This window comes from Macaca thibetana, chromosome 3 (genome assembly GCF_024542745.1).
Source record: "Macaca thibetana thibetana isolate TM-01 chromosome 3, ASM2454274v1, whole genome shotgun sequence".
Classification (NCBI taxonomy): domain Eukaryota; kingdom Metazoa; phylum Chordata; class Mammalia; order Primates; family Cercopithecidae; genus Macaca; species Macaca thibetana.
Genome location: NC_065580.1, coordinates 28,941,539 through 28,965,337, shown reverse-complemented (window position 1 = coordinate 28,965,337; position 23,799 = coordinate 28,941,539). Strand labels below are relative to the sequence as shown.

The following is a 23,799-nucleotide window of genomic DNA, read 5'->3' as shown; positions in this document are numbered from 1 at the left end:
AGAACACATAATTTTACATACAGGAGAATTACAAAATGATAAAAACATTAAAAAATAGTAGCAACCAAGTAAAAGGAAAAAATACACAAAAATATTAACAGTGGTTGGGTGAACATGCTGACACTATTATAAATACCTTATTTTCTAAATCATTTTTTAATACTTATGATAGGCAAACAAAAACACATAAATCCAGTAACGGAAACATTAAACTGAAAAAACAAAATAAATCTAAGGGTCAGGCACAGTAGCTCATGTCTATAAACCCAGCACTTCGGGAAGCTGAGGAAAGCGGATCACTTGAACCCAGGACTTCGAGACCAGCCTGGGCAAAAAAGTGAGACCCCATCTCTACAAAAAATTTAAAAAATTAACTGGGTGTGGTGGCTCGGGCCTAGTCCCAGCTACTTGGGAGGCTGAGCTGGGAGGAGCACTTGAGCCCTGGGAGATCAAAGCTGCAGTGAGATGTGACTATGCCACTGCACTATAGCCTGGGTGACAGAGTGAGACCCTGTGTCTGTCAGTCAATCAACAATAAATAAATGAATGAATGAATCTAGGGACTTACAGCAGAATCGGTGGGCAGGTCTGTATCCCACTTTCGTCCTTTGAAGTCACCACCTCTGTTCCATCGAAATGAGCTCATGCAACCTCCCTGAGAGAGTTCTGTGGCAACAAGGTGAAATTTTTAAAAGCTAAGCGTATGCAAAAAAGAAAAAAAAAGGCTAAGGGAATATAATAAGGGAAGCAAATCATTTTAAAAACTTGATCAAAACACCCAAACCTAAAGAAATATAAGATATAAAAAGATCAACATGTCCCTGAAGAAATCAGATAAATCCAAAATGTGGGATTTTAGATTTATCTGACTATTATTCTGGCTTCTTAAAAAAAAAGTCGATGGGTAGGGAAAATTTGAATATGGACAATATATTCAATATCAGAAAATTATTAATCTAGACCAGGAGAGTGTTCACTGCATTTTTTTTTTTTTTTTTTTTTGAGACAGAGTCTCTCTCTGTCGCCCAGGCTGGAGTGCAGGCAGTGGTGCGATCTTGGCTCACTGCAAGCTCTGCCTCCCGGGTTCACGCCACAGTCCTGCCTCAGCCTCCTGAGCAGCTGGGATTACAGGCGCCTGCCACTACGCCCGGCTAATTTTTTAATTTTTATTTTTAGTAGAGATGGGGTTTCACCGTGTTAGCCAGGATGGTCTCGATCTCTTGACCTTGTGATCCACCCGCTTCGGCCTCCCAAAGTGCTGGGATTACAGGCATGAGCCACTGTGCCAGGCCCAGTGTATTCTTTTAAGCTTTTTTGTATATTTTATATAAAACCTTTATATACTTTGTATATATGTGTACATACACAGACTCTTTTTTTGGATGTACAAATACTCTGCTAACTACAAGGCAATCTTGCCAAAAAACTCAAACATGAATTTATGGGAAAGAGAAGGGGTTATGTAAACTACACCATAGGGATGCATTCAGCAAAACCCACACTATGGGAACCTCTACAAGACAAACAATCCAGTTCTTCTGACAAATAAATTGCAAAGGGAAAAAAAAGAGGGTGGATGGGAAGCCTATAGCTTAAAATAAACTGAAATAACCAATTGCAATGTATTACAATATTCGAATCCCAATTCAAACAAACATTGCCAAAAAATTATGTATTTTTATGAGATAGCTGGAAATTTGAACAGACTTAATATCTTATAACACAGGAAATATTAGGGCTAGGCAGCATGGTGGCTCACTCCTATAATCCCAGCACTTTGGGAAGCTGAGGAGGGAGGATTGCCATAGCCAGGAGTTCAAGGCTGCAAGGTCTATACACTCCTGCACTAGCGCCATTACTGCACTCCAGCCTGGGTGACAGAGTGAGCCCTGTCTCAAAAAGAAAAAAAAGAATATTAAGAATGATAATTGTGGCCAGGTGTGGTGACTCACGACTGTAATCCCAGCACTTTGGGAGGCCGAGGTGGATGGATCATGAGGTCAGGAGTTCAAGACTAGCCTGACCAACATGGTGAAACCCCGTCTCTACTAAAAATACAAAAATTAGCTGGGGCATGGTGGTACGTGCCTGTAATCCCAGCTACTCAGGAGGCTGAGGCATGAGAATTGCTTGAACCTGGGAGGCGGAGGTTGCAGTGAGCCAAGATTGCACCACTGCACTCCAGCCTGGGCGACAGAGACTCCATCTCAAAAAAAAAAAAAAAAAAAAAAAAAAGATAATTGTATTGTGGTTATGTACGGTTGTATCAGTTTTCTAAAGGCTCAGCAGGGTACGGTGGTTCATGTCTATAATCCTAGCACTTTGGGAGGCTGTGGTGGGAGGACTGCTTAAGCCTAGGAGTTGGAGACCACCCTAGGCAACATAGCAAGACCCTGTCTCAAAAGCAGGGGGTCGCAGGAGGCTTATCTTTTAGTGATATACAAAGAAATATTTACAAATGAACTGATAATGACATGAGGGCTTGCTTCAAATAATACAGGAAGAAAGTGGATAGGGCAGGGGCTGGCCAGGGACTAGTGATTGTTGGGGCTGGGTGATGTGTACAAGAGGCGTGTGTATACTATTTTGTCTAGTATTGTGTATGTTTGAAATTCTCCTTATATAAAATTTTTTTTTTTTTTTTTTTTTTTTGTTGAGACAGAGTCTCGCTCTGTCGCCCAGGCTGGGGTGCAGTGGCCAGATCTCAGCTCACTGCAAGCTCCGCCTCCCGGGTTTACGCCATTCTCCTGCCTCAGCCTCCTGAGTAGCTGGGACTACAGGCGCCCGCCACCTCGCCCGGCTAGTTTTTTGTATTTTTTAGTAGAGACGGGGTTTCACCATGTTAGCCAGGATGGTCTCGATCTCCTGACCTCGTGATCCGCCCGTCTCGGCCTCCCAAAGTGCTGGGATTACAGGCTTGAGCCACCGCGCCCGGCCTATAAAATGTTTTAAAAAGTCATGAAAAATGTTTATTCCTGAACCCTGCTCTAACCTTAGGGGAAAGGGAGAACACTATAATATTTTCAAATTAAGATTTACGATAAATTTGAATACTATTTCTAAAACTTGTCTTAGTGATGAGAACCTTTTAAAAAGTTTATCCAAATTTAAAAAAATTCTAACTTTATGAATTGCTGCGTAAGTAGAGAGGCATAGAGGGTGTATGGGGGTGTCAGGGAGGCTACATTTCCTGATTCTCAAGTCAGTCTCCTCAGAAGAGCACATCTTCCACCAAATAGTAAGAATATAACAGAAATATAAGGAAAGAACTTATTAAATAGGAATTATAAAAATTAAGAGAAATAAGGCTCAGCATGCTGAACTATAAAGAATGTCATAGTAGCACCCATTCTTATGAGTCTAAAAGTAGGAAATGAGTGAAATATTCACTGGAGCCCATTTAGCTCATATTTAAGTTTCCTACACAAAATAAAATTATTAAGCCAAAATTAACACGTATTTATAAGACATAAAATATACTTTTAATTAAAATGGTTTTTCCTTGTTAATCTTTACTGATAAATTCCAGTGTAGTAAAAAAGCTCTCATTTTTTCCTCTTCCAATCAATAATTACCTTTGATCCTTTCAAACAAGTATTCCTGATTTGGAGTAAGGTCTAGATACTGAACAATTGTGTTCAAAGTCGGAATGAGAGGGGCTTTGACCAGGGCGGCTTGTTTCAAGCTGGTAATACTAGCCTCTGTTAAAACAAAACACAGAGAACACAGATTATTCTAAAAGTGAGTTTCCAAAAGAACTTAAAATGCTCTTCTCATGTGTTCATATAGCTGGTTCCTCACTGCCTTCAGTCTTTATACAAGTCAATGACGTCTCCCCTGACCACCCTACCTCAAATTTCACCCCTCCTCTCTAAACATTAGGAACACTACCCTCCTGTGCCTTTTTCCTCCTTAGCACTAACCACTGTCCAATGTACTGTTTTTCTTTTTCTCTTTTTGTTTTTTGAGACAGTGTCTTGCTCTGTCACCCAGGCTGGAGTATAGTGGTGCAATCACCACTCACTGCAGCCTCAATCTACTGAGCTCAAGCAATCCTCCCACCTCAGCCTCCTGAGCAGCTGGGACTACAGGCACATGCCACCACACCTGGTTGACTTTTTTTCTATTTAGTAGAGACAAGGTCTCACTATATTACCTAGGCTGGTCTCAAACTCCTGGGCTCAACCAATCCAACGCTGGACTCCCAAAGTGTTGAGATTATAGGCGTGAGCCATTGTGCCTGGCCCAAAGTACTTTATCTTTTTTATTGTCTATCTCATCTACTAGAATGAAAGCTTAATGAAGGCAGGGACTTTGGCCATTTTGGTCACTGCTGTATCCCCCAGTGCCTAGAATAGTATTAATACTTGGCACAGATTAGGCACTCAATGTTGAAGGAATAAATGAAAGAAAGCAGTAATAGTTCATCTTAATTTGCACTATCTATACTACCTACACCCATTCCTGGCAAGGTAGCCAGATTTACACATGCAACATCCCTTCCCCTTCCCCAGAGAAGCAGCCAAACCGATTTTGACAAATCTATAAACAACTAATATACAGAAAATTTATAAGACATGTATAAAAAGATACACAATCATTTTCAAAATAAGTTGAATTAGAAGTTGCCCATTACGGCAGGACAAGCAGAAGCTTTTTATGGTAGTGATTTCTCTTATCATATCCTGCAAGATAATTATGCATAGAAATTTAAAAAGCAATTAAAAATTTCAAAATATCCAAACTTGAAAAGCATTCTTGTATGTGTCATGGTTGCTAAAGTACAAACTGGTATAAGCTTTTTGAAGAGATGTGTATCTTCTAAACCTTAAAATATGTCCAGATGCACTGGCTCATGTCTGTAATCCTAGCACTTTGGGAGGCCAAAGCGGAGGGTCTGCTTGAGCTCAGGAGTTCAAGACCTGCCTGGGCACCCCGTCTCTACAAAAATACAAAAATCAGCCAGGTGTGGTGGTGTGTGCGTGTAGTCCCAGCTACTTGGATGGGGCTGAGGTGGGAGGATCTCTTGAGCCCAGGAGGCTGAGGTTGTAGTGAGCCATGACAGCACCACTGTATTCCCTCTTGGGCAAAAGAGCGAGACTGTCTAGAAAACAACAACGACAACAAAAATCTTAAAATATTCGTACCTACTGACACACAACTCTACTTCTAAGAAATTACCCTAAAGAAATAATTACAAGTGTACACAAAGATTTAGGTAAGAGGATATTCACTGTAGCATTAATAGTAAAGGTAATTACTTAATAACTTAATAGTAAAGGTAATAGTAAAGGTAATTACTTAATAACTAAGTTATAGCATATATATTTTAGGCAATTTATATGGTACCCTAAAATTTTACCTTTAGCAGATAAGAGAGTTGAAAATAGGTGATAGAAAATTACTATTATTACATAGTCTTTATGCTTTATACAACTTTGTGATTAATATCTGCTAAGAGTCTTGGTCTTATATCTAGAATATAAAGAAAACATCTAGCACTCAACAAAAAGACAACCAAATTTAAAAATGGGTAAAGGAACCAAAAAGACATTTCTTTTTTTTTGAGATGAAGTCTCGCTCTTGTCCCCCAGGCTGGAGTGCAATGGCGCCATCTCGGCTCACTGCAACCTCCGCCTCCCAGATTCAAGCGATTCTCCTGCCTCAGTCTCCCAAGTAGCTGGGATTACAGGCACCTGCCACCATGCCTGGCTAATTTTGTATTTTTAGTAGAGATGGGGTTTCACCAGTTGGTCAGGCTGGTCTCGAACTGCTGACCTCAGGTGATCCGCTCGCCTCCTCCTCCCAAAGTGCTGGGATTACAGGTGTGAGCCACCATGCCCAGCCAAAAAAGACATTTCTAAGAAGATATACAAATGACTGATAAACACATGAGATGTTCAACATCAGTAGTCATCATGGAAATGCAAATCAAAACCAAAATGAGACCATTTCACACCTACTACAGGATGACGATAAAACATATGACAAGTGTTGCAAGGATGTGGAGAAAGCAGAACCCCATACACGCTGGTGGGAATATAAAATGGTGCAGCTAGCTGCTTTAGAAGAGTCTGGCAGTGCCTCAAAAAGTTAAGCAGTTATCCTACAGCTCAGCAATTCCATCCCTAGGTATATACCCAAGAGAAATGAAAACATAGGTCCATATAAACACTTGTATGTGACTGTTCACAGCAGCATTATTCATAATAGCCAAAAAGTGCAAACCACCTAAATGTCAATCAACTGATGAATAAGCAAAATGTAGTAGATCTATTTTGAGTATTATTCAGCAATAAAGAAAATGATGTAGCTGGGCCGGGTGGCTCACGCCTGTAATCCCAGCACTTTGGAAGGCTGAGGTGGGCAGATCACGAGGTCAGGAGATCAAGACCATCCTGGTTAACACGGTGAAGCCCCGTCTCTACTAAAAATACAAAAAAATTAGCCGGGCGTGGTGGCATGCACCTATAGTCCCAGTTACTCGGAAGGCTGAGGCAGGAGAATAGCATGAACCCAGGAGGCGGAGCTTGCAGTGAGCTGAGATTGCACCACTGCACTCCAGCCTGGGCGACAGAGCAAAGCTCTGTCTCAAAAAAAAAAAAAAAAAAAAAAGATGTAATGATATATTTTACAACATGGACAAACCTTGAAAGCACTACGCTCAGTGAAAGAAGTCACAGTCATGTTCATATTCTGTGATTCCATTCATACGAAATATCCACAACAGGCCTATCTATAGAGACAGAAAATAGACTGGTACTTGCAAAGGGCTGGGAGGAATGTATAGAATGGGGGGTGAATGGTAAAAGGTGGAGGGTTTCTTTTTCAGGTGATGAAATGTTTTAAAAGTGACTATGGTGATGGTTGCATAACCCAAGACTTCGGACTGTACATTTTAAATGGGTAAATTATATGGTAGCTAAATTACATCCTGATAAAGCTGTCACATAAAAAAAACAAACTAGATTACAGACATTTGGGGTTTTTCACCTCAAGGTAACAAAATAAGTCGTCCATTACAAGAAGTTTTCCACTTGGTAGATTTACTAACAGAAATCCAACACTGGGCTCCGTTTCCACATACCTCCTATCTGTAGCTCTGGACAACCCATTCGTCTCATCTGTGTGCTGACAGACTCAATCTCTTGAACAAGTGGCACTAATATTGTCTCATTGATCCACTAGGAAGAAATAAGGTACAGATTTTGGATACATAATTCCAAAGTAGCTCTCAAACAATTACTTTTTTATAAGCAACTCTAAGAATTTTTTTTTACTATCTTATAGTTGAATATTAAAAGAATCATAAAGTATAGTGAAAGAGAATGAAAGTAATAGCTACCAGAAATCAAGAGATGGTTAAAAAAATATGCCACTGGAGTGTAAATTAACTAAATTACATTCCTTTTTATTTTTATTTTTTTGAGACGGAGTTTCGCTCTTGTTGCCCAGGCTGGAGCGCAATGGCGCGATCTCAGCTCACTGCAACCTCAGCCTCCCAGGTTCAAGGGATTCTCCTGCCTCAGCCTCCTGAGCAGTTGGGATTACAGGCGCCTGCCACCACGTCCAGTTAATTTTTTGTATTTTTAGTAGAGACGGGGTTTCACCATGTTGGCCAGGCTGGTCTTGGACTCCTGACCTCAGATGATCCGCCTGCCTTGGCCTCCCAAAGTGTTGAGATTACAGGCATGAGCTACTGCGCCCAGCAACTAAATTACATTCTTAAATAACATGTTTTTTCCATGAAAAAAAAAAAAAAAAAAAAAAACTTAGCTATATGTTAAATTTTTCTTAAAATTTTCTGATTATTATGTTTAGCTAAAAGGATAATCTTCAGTTTACATCTGTAGGATAGTTATTCACACATTTATTAATGTAGTGTTTATATTGGTTTGCAATCAGTAAGACAGTTTTTCAAACTAACATAACTGCTTAACTCTCAGCAGGCTCACCCAATTCCCTAGCCACGTGGAAAAACAGAGACTTATTACATTTGAAACTGGCTTGTGAATATTTGAATATTACAATATTACTTTAGGACTGGGACTTTCAAATGCCTCTTCCATGGCTAATATAAACTAACGCTGGGATGTGAAAAGATTGTCTAAGGATACATCCCATCTGATTTGTGTGTTGTTATTTTGTGTGTGTGTTTGTAGCAACTTCAATTACCACTTCTGTTTCCATGCTTTTGTTTATCCATAAAATAATGAAAAAATGTTTCCGATGAAATACGATATAAACAACTGAAATAAAAACCTTCTGGGAATTAAAAAGATTTTTTGTAATCCATGTAAGGAAGCAAATTTCGATCCACTGGCAAGACCTGAACTGAATTCACATGAAGCTATTTACAGGCTTTATCCCACTGAGTGTGATTATTCCTATGTTTTTCTGCATAAGTATTAATGTGGTTGATTACTGGGTGTTAACTAGACTCTGGTGTTATAATATATACGGTACAGGTATAAATGTATTGCTTTAAAAAAAAATCCAAAAACTACATTTCCTAGCACATGGTAGCCTAGGGACTTCAGATGAGGAAATGTATTTGCATTTCTTCTAAGTAGCTAATACTCCGTCTGACTAAGACTTCATATTTTAAACATGTTAGCATTTTTAGACTAGCCTATAACAGAAACTACAACAAACTCCAGTTCCAGGAGATGATTTCACTCATTTATTCTTCCAACATTTACTACATGCATCTTAATTTGCCAGCCACTCTTTGGCGGTAATGAAATCATCTAACGTATCCCAGAGAGAGGTCTAGGCCCACCCTTATAAATTCTAATTGAGTAGGTCTAGGATTGGGTTCAGGAATTATCTGTAAAATGCCATCCAGGTTTCTGGTTCAAGAAAGTAGAACCAGTATTTGCCCCTCTATTTTGATACCCTATTTAAATAACAGTAAAAGGATAAAAAACGAGCACAAGTAATTTCAAAATAGTTCTAGAAGATGCAGAGTGGATGGATGAGTGTTGAAGGATGAAACAACAGAAGTAGCAGCCCCTTCGGAAGCTAAGTGGAGCTCCATATAATGGAAGGGGAAGTCCATATGCCTAATAGAATCCAGGACATACAGGTACTAGAGAAGGTGGGAGGAAGACATGGAGTTGGAAATAGGGAACTAACTCACTCTGTATGTGCAAAAGCTGGCCCAAGATTAGAAGGTTCTTCTCTAGAAAAACAGAAATCACAATCTACTTTGAAATAGCTTCAAGCATACATTGTCTTATCTAACTCTTTAAGTTTTCTGAGGGCAAGGGCCTCATTTTTGTTTCCCCTCACAATTCTAGGTACGTAAAAGGCTCCAATAGAAAAGCTCTTTGGAAAATAAAATTGAGAACTGGAAACGGGAGGATCTTAATAACTAAACATATTATTTCTTTATCTTCTCAAAACATATCAATTCACTAAATATGGAGGAAGAAAAAAATCTCATGAAAATAAATACCATACAGTAACAGCCATGTTTATCCTTACATATGTACCATTTATACTGTACCTTTATAACTGTAATATTCTAATTTATAATGAACTCTAAATGATATTCCAATAACATGCTTTGCATATTAAGAGGCACTAATATTGTCCAAAAAGTAACGTCAGAACTTACATTTCTAAATTTAGCTGTCCATGAATCCATATGATCAAGAAGTTGTCTATTCATAGCCACTCTTGCCCAAACCTATAACAATTCATGTTTAAAATGAACAATCAGTGAGGAAAAATCTTGCTAGAAATCATCATTCTTTCTCCCATCCTAAAAATATTTAATGAACTTAGAAAAAAAAAATTTCCCAAACATCAATATTCATCTAATTAATATTCAGTAATTTTCTTATTACTCACTTATAAATGCTGTTCACACACAGATTTATCTTTAAAAGTTCCTTACATTGGTATGCGTAAAGAATATTTTTTTTCTTGCTTTTTTTTTTTTTTTTTGAGATGGAGTCTCCATCTGTTGCCCAGGCTGGAGTTCAGTGACGCAATCTTGGCTCACTGCAACCTCTGCCTCCCAGGTTCAAGTGATCCTCCTGCCTAAGCCTACTCAATAGCTGGGACTACAGGTGCATGCCACCATGCTGGGCTAATCTTTGAATTTTCAGTAGAGACAGGGTTTTACCATGTTGGCCAGACGGTCTCTATCTCCTGACCTAGTGATCCACCCACCTTGCACTCCCAAAGTGCTGGGATTACAGGCGTGAGCCACCACACCCAGCCCATTTTTCTTGCTTTTAAGAACAAAATAAAAATTCCATATTTGGTATTAAAGTGATGAAATTACTGACAAATGTTCTAATCCAAATATATTTTAAGAGCAAGACTTCTGTATGTGTTAAGTACAATTATATACCTAAGAGCCTTTTTATAATCAATGTAAAAATATGTTTCAGACAGGGCACTAAGGTGAACTGTGTGTCATAGAGTAAAATGTATGATATAATTTAGTTTTTAGTTTTAGGTACACAAAGTAAGACAGGAGCTTTCCCACTGCTTAATGTGTGCCAGATTTATATTTCTGTCCAACAGAATGGAATATTACAGAAAATATGTTCCAGAAGTAGAACACTTTCTAGCAATGCATAAATCATAAATATTAAGTCACTTTTATTTTCCACTTACCTCTTCTGCAGCTTGTTTAGAGCTGAGATCGGCTTCATCTTTGTTAGCACATGGGGCCTGAGACCTACAGGCAAGCTGATACTGAAACTTCTTTAAAGTTTGTGCATAATCCCCCATAGAACGACTGTAGTTCCAGAAAGTAGGACTGCTGGAAGGAGAGGTAGAATCTGGGCTCCCTAGAATTGATTGTGAAGATAAACAGTATCAGTGTGTTGTAGCAATTCTGACATCTAGAGTTAACACTTGTATCTAGGCAACGCCAATCCAGGAATCAGAAGACCAACCCTCAAGGAGATTCTCTTCTCCCTAACATAATTTTCTCTTTAGAGAACACAGTCGGCTTGTGATTAAAAATTTGAAACAGTATTTTCTAAGCCGTATCATTTTAAGAGTTATAAGAACAATAAGCAGTCAAAAGGAATCTGTCTAGTTTTGTTGAAAAATTAAGCTCGTTTCACTCTCTAAGACTTTTAAATCATTTAGTAAGAAACAGACAAATTTCTTTAGGAAATAAATAGGCTAAGCAAGTTCTTCGTTTGAAGTTTGTAGAAGCTCCTTCTGAATGGGATAACTATAGCCTCCTACTAAAAGATTACTCTCCTGGTAACAGGCTAAACTTATTTGTCCCTGTACTTTACTGTTTTATTTAACAGCCTGTGGTAATTCCTGAGTTGTATTAAAAGACTATCTGATGGTTATCCTTCTAAACTTATAAATTTACTTTTAAGAAATGTAAAAAAAAGTTATATTTAGGAATGTACTCCTACAGAGGCCTCTGAACCAGGATACTCATCACACTTCAGGGTTATAGTTTTTGTCTGTTTTCCCAAATAGAATTGAGTTCCTTGAAAGCAGGGAGCATTTTCTTTTTCCTAGCATCTAGCAGAGCGCCTAAATAAATAAACAAGTTTTTGACAATTATATGGTATTTATAAAGGGCTTATATTTTCAGAGTTTAACTGATATAAAAAATATCAATTGGTACTTTATACCCTCAAACAAAACTCATAAATAGAAACAAGTTTTTTTTTTTTTTTTTTTAATCTTAGCAGAATTCTGAAAGGAATGACTGGAAAATAACAAAACTCATTTTCCTTATGTTTACAGGCACAAAGAATTAGAAATCATCAAAGGGATATGCAGCAATATTTCATTTCATCAAAATTTTGAAGGTTAGCTAGTAGGAGCGTTGGTGAATGTCGTATGTTTCATCCTGGCATAAAAAGCTACATATAGTAAAGAAACATCACACTTTGTATGAAATAATGGCAAAACTGACTTTAGGAATGAATTAATGTTAAGAAAAGCAGTTGCCAACCAACACAAATGATTTAATAAATAGAGAACAGAAATGGAAAGAAACATGGTCATAACAGAGCATAAAGTTATCCTATTTTGATTAATCACTGCGATTATTAACTTTAAGAAACATAAGTTTTCTATGAAAAAACTTGTATTTGAGAAAAATTTCATTGAAGATTGGCTTTAGACAATGAATAGAAATAGTAAGTTCTAGTACCTCTGGGCATTAGTCAAAGCAAAGAAAAAATGTACATAGCAAGTAATGACAAAACAGGCCTTTCCATGATGCATACCACCACCACCACAATAGCACACAATCTACAGCTGGAGAACCTCAAAAAACTAAGAGTCAAAGCACATGGAGATTTGGAAATCTGGCAACACAGCAAACCAGACAACCTAAAACATCTCCCACCATAAATATCTAAAAATTTTTTTTTTTTTTTTTTTTTTTGAGACGGAGTCTCACGCTGTTGCCCAGGCTGGAGTGCAGTGGCGCGATCTCGGCTCACTGCAAGCTCCGCCTCCTGGGTTCACGCCATTCTCCTGCCTCAGCCTCCTGAGTAGCAAGGACTACAGGCGCCCGCCACCGCGCCCGGCTAATTTTTTGTATTTTTAGTAGAGACGGGGTTTCACTGTGGTCTCGATCTCCTGACCTTGTGATCCGCCCGCCTCGGCCTCCCAAAGTGCTGGGATTACAGGCGTGAGCCACCGCGCCCGGCCTTTAAAAATATTTATTAAATAAAATACGTTCTTTAGGCAGGTGCGCGGTGGCTCACGCCTGTAATCCCAGCACTTTGGGAGGCCAAGGTGGGCAGATCACTTGAGGTCAGGAGTTCGAGACAAGCCTGGCCAACATGGTGAAACCCCGTCTCTACTACAAATACAAAAATTAGCCAGGTGTGGTGGCGCACGACTGTAATCCCAGCTACTTAGGAGGCTAAGGCAGAATTGCTTGAACCCAGGAAGCAGGGGTTTCAGTGAGCCGAGATCACCCCATTGCACACCAGCCTGAGCAACAGAGCTAGACTCCATCTCAAAAAAAAAAAAAACCTCAATCTCAAAAACAAAAACAAAATTATTAAAATGAATAATGGAGCTTGCAAAAAAGTAAGGCTATGAATAGCCAATGGTTAAAAATGAAAAGAGAATTAAAAATCAAAATAGCCTGTAAGAGGATGCTGTGGCTGCTCTAAAGAATTTTGTAGGCCTTGAGAAATCTATTAGCTTGGAATTCATTGCCCAAGTGGGAAATGGAGATAAGGATTTGGGCCCATAAGAGGTAGAGAGTTGGGCTGACACCTTTCTCCTACCCCTAGTCCCTGCTGCTGGTAGAGGACCAGGAATCTCAAAGGGCCACATTCTGAGTAGATAAGAAAAAAATCTGTTCAATGGGACCAGGAGATAATGAAAGCTTGTCTGTCATAGGTTGTTGGGAGATTTAAAAAAAAAAAAAAGAAAAGAAAAAGCACCCCGAGATTTAAAAATCATAGATACATCTTCACATGGGTTTAGAGTGCCCATTTATATTACCTGTGAGGTCCAGGAATCTCCAAGCTTAGAAATTACTTAAGTTAGCTCAAAGTCAATAATACTCCTAAAGCACCTGACAGAGGCAAATACAAGACAGCTAGGAAGAGACAAAGCTTCCATCCAGCCAAGATAAACTTATCAGAAACAAACAGAAATTACATCAAATACAAGGAAACAAGCCTCCAGGCATAAGAACTAACAAGACAAAAATGGTGAGTATTTAACCTCCAAGAACTTTAGATAATTGAACTATTGGACAAATAACTTTAAAAAAGTGTGTTTAAGCAACTGAGACAGAAAAAGGAACTGAAAACATAAGAATAAAAAATATTCTACAAAAACCTGGCATATTTGAAAACAACCAAATAAAACTATAAAATGAAAACAAGTGGCTGAAATTAAAAAACTCAATGAATTAGTTAAATAACAGTTTAGACATTACTAAAGAAAGAGCTGATGAGTCCACAATGACTAAACCAAAAAAGTTGGGGTGGGGGTAAAACAGAACGCTCTTCTTTAGAGAAGAATGCCCAACTATGAAATGTAGAAATAAATAATTAGAAAATCTCCACTTTAGCCAGGCGTGGTGGCTCACACCTGTAATCCCAGCACTTTGGGAGGCCAAGACGGGAGGATCACGAGGTTGAGAGATCGAGACGGATCCTGGTTAACACAGTGAAACCCCATCTCTACTAAAAATTCTTTTTTTTTTTTTTTTTTTTTTTTTTGAGACGGAGTCTCACTCTGTCGCCCAGGCTAGAGTGCAATGGCGCGATCTCGGCTCACTGCATGCTCTGCCTCCCGGGTTCCCGCCATTCTCCTGCCTCTGCCTCCCGAGTAGCTGGGACTACAGGCGCCCACCACCGCGCCCGGCTAATTTTTTGTATTTTTAGTAGAGACGGGGTTTCACCGTGGTCTCGATCTCTACTAAAAATTCAAAAAATTACCCGGGCGTGGTGGCGGGCGCCTGTAGTCCCAGCTACTCGGGAGGCTGAGGCAGGAGAATGGTGTGAACCTGGGAGGCAGAGCTTGCAGTGAGCCGAGATCGCGCCACTGCACTCCAGCCTGGGAGACACAGCGAGACTCTGTCTCAAAAAAAAAAAAAAAAAAAAAAAGAAAGAAAGAAAATCTCCACTTTATAATCACCACTTTATCAGGGGCAAGGATCATCAATACATGCTAAAATCACTGGGTAAAACGCTGTTAGAGAAACAGGACATAAAGGGAAAATCATGAAGAAATCCAGTTGCTATCACCTTAACCAAGTGATCCAATTTTATTACACATCACCAACAAAGAGACAAGGCAGCATCACGCATCTCCTGATGTCATACACTGAAAAGGACATGCCACCACCTATGTTGTATTCTTGCCAGAAAATAATATTTAAACGGAATCTAATAGTAACAAAATGATGAAACAAATCTGAATTTTCAAAACAATAGCCTGGTGTCTTCAAAATGTAAATGTCATAAAAGAAAAAAAGAAAACAAAACAAAAACCCCCACAAAACCCAAACTATCCAAATGGTTTAGATTTAAGGGGACAACAGAAGCACAAGTAAATGCAGTATGTGATACCTGATTGGATCCTGCATCAGTAAAAAAAAAAAAAAGCACTATAAGGGTCAGTATTAGGTCAACTGGGGAAATATGAATATGAACACTTGTAGTATTTTAAGCATGACAATCATATTGTAGTTATTTGGTTTTTTCCTTTGAGATGGAGTCTCGCTCTGTCACCCAAGCTGGAGTGCAGTGGTAAGATCTTGGTTCACTGCAACCTCTGCCTCTCGGGTTCAAGCGATTCTCCTGCCCCAGCCCCCAGAGTGGCTGGGATTACAGGCTCGCGTCACCAAGCCCGGCTAATTTTTTAGTAGAGGCGGGGTTTCATCATGTTGGTCAGGCTGGTCTGATCATGAGGCTCCTGACCTTGTGGTCCACCTGCTTCGGGCTCCCAAAGTGCTGGGATTACAAGTGTGAGTCACTGTGCCCAGCTCATATTGTAGTTAGAAAGCAAAATGTCTTGTTCTTAGGAGATGGATGTGAAATACTCAGGAATGAAGTGGCAGGATGCCTGCAACTTCCTTTCAAATGATTCAGCAAGAAAGTGTGCATGAGAGAGAGAATATGAGGGCTGGTTTTTTACTGCTGGAGAAAGTTACAAATATGAAAAGTGGGGAGGACAGAATAAACTGTATAGCTGGACTGGAATTAGAAATAACATTATAAACTCATGGTTTTTTAAAAACAGACAGAATAATACATATAGATGTGTGTGTGTACATATATTGGTGTATGTGTCTATACAAATATTTCCTAGAGGACCTGGAGTAATGATACCTCAATAACAACAGTGTGCCCAGTGCCCAGATATTAATTTCTAAGTATCGTTCTCCATTAAAAGGAATCAGGGCTCTTAGAGAAACAGACTGACTCTGGAGCTAGCCAGGGACAACACAAAATGAGCCTGACATTTTGTGGTACTAGAAAGGTGGTAGGGGTGGAGGGATTAGCTCAAAGAATGATGGTATCATGTCAAAAGAACAGAGAAGTCAGCTTACAGAGCATCCCACTAGCCCAATCTGGGACAATCTAATCATCAACATAAGTGATATGATTAGGGAGAAGAAACCTTTATATAGAATACCAAGAAATAAATGTAAGAGGTGGCTACACAATAATGTAAATGTACTTACCACCACTTAATTAAACACTTAAAATTGCTAATATTGGGCCAGGCACGGTGGCTCATGGCTGTAATTCCCAGTACTTTGGAGGCTGAGGCAGGCAGATCACCTGAGGTCAGGAGATGGAGACCATCCCGGCCAACATGGTGAAATCCCGTCTCTACTAAAAATAGAAAAATTAGCCAGGCATGGTGGCAGACGCCTGTAATCCCAGCTACTTGGGAAGCTGAGGCAGAAGAATCGCTTGAACCTGGGAGGCAGAGGTTGCAGTAAGCTGAGATCTACCACTGCACTCCAGCCTGGGCGACAGAGCAAGACTTCATCTCAAAAAAAAAAAAAAAAGGTTAACATTGTAAATTTTATGTATACTGTATTAGTTAAAAAAAAAAAGAAAAATGTTAAAGGAATAAATAAACATAGGAGAAATGATGAAACTGGAAAGCCCCATGACAACCAACATAGTAATAATTTTGAAAATAATCTTAAAAGGATGTTAGAACTAGTAAGTCAAAGTTTGATGGGGTCAGGCACAGTGGCTTACGCCTGTAATCCCAGCATTTTTGGAGGCCAAAGTGGGTGGGTTGTGTGAGCTCAGGAGTTTGAGACCAGCCTGGGCAACATGGCAAAACCCTGTCTCTACTAAAAACACAAAAATTCGCATGGCATGGTGGCATGCATCTGTAGTCCCAGCTACTCAGGAGGATGAGGTGGGAGAGGCACCTGAGCCCTGAATTCAAGGCTGCAGTGAGCCAAGATTGTACCACTGCAATACAGTGAGACCTATTCTCAAAAAAAAAAAAAAAAAAGTTTGATGGGGACCAAATATTTATGTAGTTTTAGATAAGTAGCTTCCCACAAAATACTTATTAATCATTTATTAATTTGCACAAAATACTTAATTTTCGAAAACCTATGGGCACAGAAGGGCTAACAGAATAGGGATAGAGATAGATATACCAGACAGATACTAACCAAAAAGAAATTAATATAGATGTGTCAATGTCAGACAAAATAGACTTTAAGGCAAAAAGCCTAAGAGATAAAGATAAAAGGCATAATTCACCAGAATGATATTCACAATTCTGAATTTACATGCATTTAACATAATCTCGTATGTATATTTAGCAAATCTGACAGAATTGTGAGAAAACACTTAATGGAAGACAATCAATGGGAGCTTCTGGCATACTTTCTGACAACCAATAGATCAGGCAGATAAAAATTAGTAAGATAAAGAATTTAAGAATACCATCAAGAAGTGTGACAGTGAACAAATATAGAGGCCCAAATTTAGAGACTCTGCATTCTGTTCAACATACCAAAGCCATTTACAGAAAAGTGATCACATGGTAGACCTAAAAGCAAGTCTCAAACGAATAAACACAAAACTGATAGGTACAGATCAGATTCTCTAACCACAGTAAAATTAACTTAGGAGGAAAAAAAGGTAACCAAGCCTTTTCAGGCTTGAAAATTAAAAGCAACACCAATAACACTTCCAAACAATAATAATATTACTTCTAAATAGCTCCTACTGGGTCAAAGAATAAAAGTGAAGTCAGAAAATATCTAGGTATTACAAAGATGTGCCAAGGATACATAGGTTCTTTGTATTATACTCTGTATTAAAGTTTCAGTAGACCCAAAATATTTCAAATTCTTTTTAACAAGCATGTATCAAAAATAAGAAGATAATACTGACTGGTTTCTGTAACATCTGTGGCACTTTCAGGCAAAATGAAATTAAAAATCACTGGTGAGACTTCAAGCGACACAAAGAGCCATGGTCCAATAACCGGCTTCCTTAGTAGTGCCTAATATGCTTTCCATGAAAGTTCCTGACAGGGAAAAATCATTACTCAGTTCAATAACCTAATTTGGTTTCAAATAATTGACTCTGTAATAATCAAATCCACCCCAAACAGATTAAGATCTGCTAACACTCTTTCCCAAGGTAAACTATAGGCTTTCAGGAAATACTAAAACGCAAGTTTTAAAATGTTCTGAAAAACAGCAGTGCTTCTCAAGTGAATACATGCTCTCTCTTTCAGCCTGCTCTGCCACACCAACCTTCCAAAGGACTACCTGAAAAGAGACAGCTATAATTTGAGTAAGTTTACTATGCACTGCTTCAAAACATTATTTTGTAGCCTCAACTTTAAATAGAAATTGTAACTTACATTATACAAAAAAGCTTTCAATCTTATTGTAGGTTCAAGATTTCTTAGTTTAGCTATATTTCACTTCTTAAATTGTGAACTTAATTCTAACTGCGTAAAATTATGTTACATATAAAGTAAAAAAAGTGCTAACAAAGTATGTTAGTATGGATATTAAAATAATGAAAATAATAGGTTAAGGATTAAGTGACACCAAAAATAGGTATAGTAGATATACAGAAAATATATATGTACCCAGCTTAACCCTATGCTGTTTCTCTTCTTCACTTCTAAGAAAAGTATCCAAAGTCCGTAGGTCGGTCATGTAGTCTTCTTTGTCAGTAGGTGAGTTGTAGACGGTAGGTGAAGAACGGTAGCGAGATCTCAATCCACTGCTTTCTACTGGTCCAACAGTGGTAGGGTATGAAGAAGGAGGAGAGGGGCTAAAGCTCGTCAACTATACAAAATAAAAGATCTTTACGTTATTTTTCTTTAATTGAAATTCATTTTGTTTTGGTTTCTGACTTAAGTAAAACATCTGGTAGAATGGCAAAAATCCACAACACTGACAACATCAAATGCTGATGAGGTTGTGGAACAACAGAATCTCTCATTCTTTGCTGGTGGGAATGCAAAATGATACAGCCACTTTGAAACCCAGTTTGGCAGTTTCTTACAAAAGTAAATATTCTCTTACCATACGATCCAGTAATTGTGCTCCTTAGTATTACCCAAGGAGTTGAAAACTTACATCCACACACAAACCTGTACGTTTATGGCAGCTTTATAATAGCCAAAACTTGGAAGCAACCAAGATGCCCTTCAGTAGGTGAATGAGTAAATAACTGGCAAAATTAGGTAATGGAGTATTACTCAGCACTAAAAAAAAGTGAGCTGGGCACGGTGGCTCACACCTGTAATCCCAGCACTTTGGGAGGCTGAGGCGGGAGGATCATCTGAGGTTGGGAGTTTGAGACCAGCCTGACCAACATGGAGAAACCCTGTCTCTACTGAAAATACAAAATCATCCGGGCGTGGTGGCTCACGCCTGTAATCCCAGTTACTTGGGAGGCTGAAGCAAGAGAATCGCTTGAACCTGGGAGGTGGAAGTTGTAGTGAGCTGAGATCGTGCCATTGCACTCCAGCCTGGACAACAAAAGCAAAACTCCGTCTCAAAGAAGAAGAAAAAAAAAAAGAAGTGAGCTATCCAGCTACGAAAAGACATACAGGAATCTTAAAATGCATATTGTTAAGTGAAAGAAGCCAATCCGAAAAGCTACACAGGTATGAGTCTAAGTACATGACACTCTAGAAAAGGCAAAACTATGGCAGTAATAAAAAAAATAAAAAAAAAACAGTGGTTAACAGGAATTTGGAGGAAAAGAAGAACGAATAAGTGGTACAGATTTTTTATTCTGTATGATACTATAATTGTGAATACATCATTACACATTTGTCCAAACCCATAGAACGTACAACACCAAGAGTGAACCCTAATGTAACCTATGCACTTAGGGTGATAATGACGTATCAATGCAGGTTCATTAGCTGTAAGAAAGATACCACTGTGAGGGAGTATACTAATCATCGGGGAGGCTATGCGTGTTAGGACAGGGGATTACACGAGATCTCTTGACTTTGCTGTGAACCCAAAACTGCTCTAAAAAATAAAGTCCATCAAAAAAAAAAAAAAAAAAGTAACTCAAGGAGCCTAGGAGTTAGAGGCTACAGTGAGCCATCACCGTGCCGCTGCATTCCAGCCTGGGTGATAGAGCAAGATCCTGTCTCTTAAAAAAAGAACTAACACATGCATATTTTTAAAAATAGAAAATATAAATAAAATAACATCTGTAACTTTGCCACCCAGAGATAATATAAGCCTTTTTCATATTTTATGTATTTTAAAATCTCTAAAATATACACAGCTTTGTCAATGTTATGATGAAGATAGCTGCACATAAATCTTTGAATTTCTGATGGCTTCCCTTAACAGATTCCTAAAACTGAAATTATTTGGTGAAAGCATATTAACAGTTACTTGATATACAAGAATTTTAAAAACTGGACATTTAATTTGCATTTCCCTATATTTATGATGTTAAACACTTAAAAAATATAATTACTAGTCACTTGGATTACTTATTTAAATGTTTACTCAAGTACATTTACAATTTTTTTCTATTGGGGTCTTATGATCACTTTATATTAGCTTGTAACAAGTTAAAGATTAATCAGTCTTATAATTGTTTAATGCTGTTTGAAAATAAAAATGTTAATCCTCTTCCACACAGATTTCTTTTATTTTTGAAATTAACATATTACATCCTTATATATACTATATCTGGGCTATTATTGCATTAATTGGCCTATTTTTGCCTAGAGGCCATAATATTTCACTTATTAAGTTTTAATGTCTATGGGGAAGTATCCTGTTACTCAAAATTTTCTTGGCTCATTTGTTTTTCTTTATTAACTTTAAAATCAATGAGTAACTTGCATAAATCTATTTTTAAAAAATGGTAGACTGGGACTAATTAGAATTGCATACACCTTATACATTAGCATGTAGGGAGAAAATATAACAATATCTTTTTATCCAAGAACATTTTCTCTCTCTTCATCTAGCATCTCTAATATTTCTTGGCAATATTTTGGCCCCACTTCTAAAGCTCAATCTTGGGATCTTATGTTTTTTAATCAATTATGAAAGGAATTTGGAAACCCCTATAGATCTAACTAAATAATGCTGGCATATATATAACTGTAAGCTATTGATTTTCGATATTTACCGTGTATCCAGCCACTTAACCAAAGTTTTTAATATGAAAATGGATGTTTTTAGGAAACAGCTTTTCAAACTTTAGGTTTTAAATGAACTCCTGAATATAATGTATTAATAGATTTCCTGCATTGCTAGGATAAACTTTACCTGGTTATCAATTATTCCTTAAAGGTTATTTTGAAAAGAAGAAAAAAAAGTTGTTAATTTCTGTTAATTCAAACCATTATTTAGTTTACAACTTTCACATTGTCCTATTTATTTTTAAGTTTTTTTGGTTTGTTTTTTACAGATCCCAGGGGGAACTATTTTGTGCTTTAAGTTTTATTACATTCTATAAAGTAAAATAGGCAGTGGTATTCTTATCTTTTCTGTATTTGGTAATAATTCGTATTGAATACCAAGTATTTAGGCAATCATTATATATGTCAGGCAATGTGCTAATTATGCTTAATACATATATTGTCTTATTTTATCTTTTCAATAACAGGTACACATGATTACTATATTCGCCTTATGAGTTTACATAACTTGCTGAAGATCATATCAGGATTTCAATCCTGTTTTCTAACTCAAGTTGATGCTAACATGTTGTTTTACTGGATCAGAATTAGCTGTTCATAGGCCAGCAAAATATTAATAACTTTTAGAAGATGGGTAAAAGATACACAGGAGTTCACTATATTAAAACTGGTCACTTCACTTTTGTGAGTTTCAGATTTTCCATAATAAAAAGTCTATAAAGTAACTGTTTCTTCAAAGTTTAAAAGAACTCAATAATAAAACTTAAGGGCCCTACAGTCTTCTGGGGATGTATGTGATGTATCGTTTTTAAATTTTCTCTCTCATTTTGGTTTTCTACTTCTTAGCCAATTTTCTGGCCTTTTTTTTTTTTTTTTTTTTCCAAGAAAAGTAATGTATTTCATTAACTTTTCTAAGTTATTAGTTTGGCTCAACAGACACTGATGTAGCATCTATATTCCATATACTGGGCTAAGGAAACAAAGATGAATAAAAACACATAATCCTGTGCTCAAGAGGGTTACAGTCTAGAGGGAAAAAAGTGAACATTATTATAGACTGAATGTCTGTGTCTTCCCCAAATTCGTATGTTGGAGCCCTACCCCCCAATGTGGCTGTTTTTGAAGTAAGGGGGTCATCAGCCTAAGTGAGGTCATTGGAGTGGGGCCTTGTTCTGACAGGCTCAGTGTCCTTACACGAAGAGATACCAGAAAAGGCATGGGAGGGCAAAGTGGCTGTCCGTAAACCACAAAGAGCCCTCACCAGGAGCCAAACTGGCAGGGACCTTGATCTCAGGCTTCTAGCATTCAGAACTATGAGAAAATAATTTCTGTCAGGCCACAAAGCCTGTGGCATTTTTTAATGGCAGCCCAAACAGACTAATACAAGCAACTATTTTAAAATACTATGCTTTGTTTGATATATCATTATGCAAATATTCTAAGGTGGGAATGTAAGTAGCTACAAACCATGGTATGGGGCGGTGTGGTGGCTCATGCCTGTAATCCCAGCACTTTGGGAGGCTGAGGCAGGAAGACTGCTTGAGTCGAGACGTTTGAGACCAACCCAGGCAATATAGCAAGACCCCATCTCTACCAAAACAAAACAAACATAGAGTGTTTCCTCAAAAAATTAAAAATAGATATACAAACTCTACTTCTTAATATATACCCCAAAGAACTGAAAGCAGGGACTCAAACAGATAAGCTGTACAGCCTTGTACACTGCAGCATTCACTCTTCACAAAAGCCAAAAGGTAGAAGCCATCAACATATGAGTGGATAAACAAAATGTGGTGTATACATACAATAGAGTATTATTCAGCCTTAAAAAGGAATGGAATTATAACACATGCTACAACATGGATGAACCCTGAGGACATTATGCTAGTGAATAAGCCAGTTAAAGGACAAATACTGTATGATTCCACTTAAATGATGTACTTAGAGTATCAAATTCAGAGAGACAGAATAGTGGTTGCCAGAGACTTAGGGGGTGGAAAAAGAGAGTTAACTGTTTTCAATGGGCACATTGTTTCAGGGGGGAGATGAAAAGTTCTAGAGACGATGATGGTGACAGTTGCACAATTTGAATGCATTTAACGCTACTGAACTATGCACTTAAAAATGGTATGTTTTATCACCATTAAACAAACAAAGGATGATGTTAAGAGTGTTTTCAGCAGACAGAATAACTTAAAAGATGAGTAACAACACAGAGACATGAAACGTTATGGTAATAGCTATTCTCTGCTCTTACCATAAAATGTAAAAATATTCATTTTGGTTTAAACTTCTCTGTATCCTTTTCTAAATCTTCCATTTCAATTTCTCCTTAAGTCTATGTCTTATTTGCCCTGCTGATTTGACAGATTTGTCTATTTTATGGGATTTCCCATGCACACAGAAAAAAGCTCTTAGATAATAATTCATTAACATTTGCTTTTATCATTTTAAAAATAGCTTTATTGAGATATAAATTCACATACCGCACAATTCACTCATGTAAAGTGCACAACTCAATGTGTTTTAGTATATTCACAGGATTATACAGCCATCACAATCAATTTCAGAACATTCTTTTCCTTCCTCCCACTAAAAAAGAACTAATCAGATATCAATCTCCTTTTCTCCTTCCTTTCCACCCCAACTTTAGATAACCACTAATCTTCCTGTCTTTAT

General features: G+C 37.9%; 1 protein-coding gene across 1 annotated transcript in view; it reads right to left on the bottom strand.

The window, feature by feature from the left end:
- Positions 1–23,799, bottom strand: part of TMEM209 (transmembrane protein 209) — a 40,909-nt gene that overhangs the window by 11,355 nt on the left and 5,755 nt on the right. Inside the window, exons 5-10 of the mRNA XM_050785028.1 lie at positions 18,574–18,775; positions 10,636–10,811; positions 9,623–9,694; positions 7,088–7,184; positions 3,576–3,701; positions 569–666 (exon numbers count right to left, since the gene is read on the bottom strand). Of these exons, the coding sequence (XP_050640985.1) occupies positions 569–666; positions 3,576–3,701; positions 7,088–7,184; positions 9,623–9,694; positions 10,636–10,811; positions 18,574–18,775 (771 nt within the window). The remainder of the gene's footprint in view (positions 1–568; positions 667–3,575; positions 3,702–7,087; positions 7,185–9,622; positions 9,695–10,635; positions 10,812–18,573; positions 18,776–23,799) is intronic.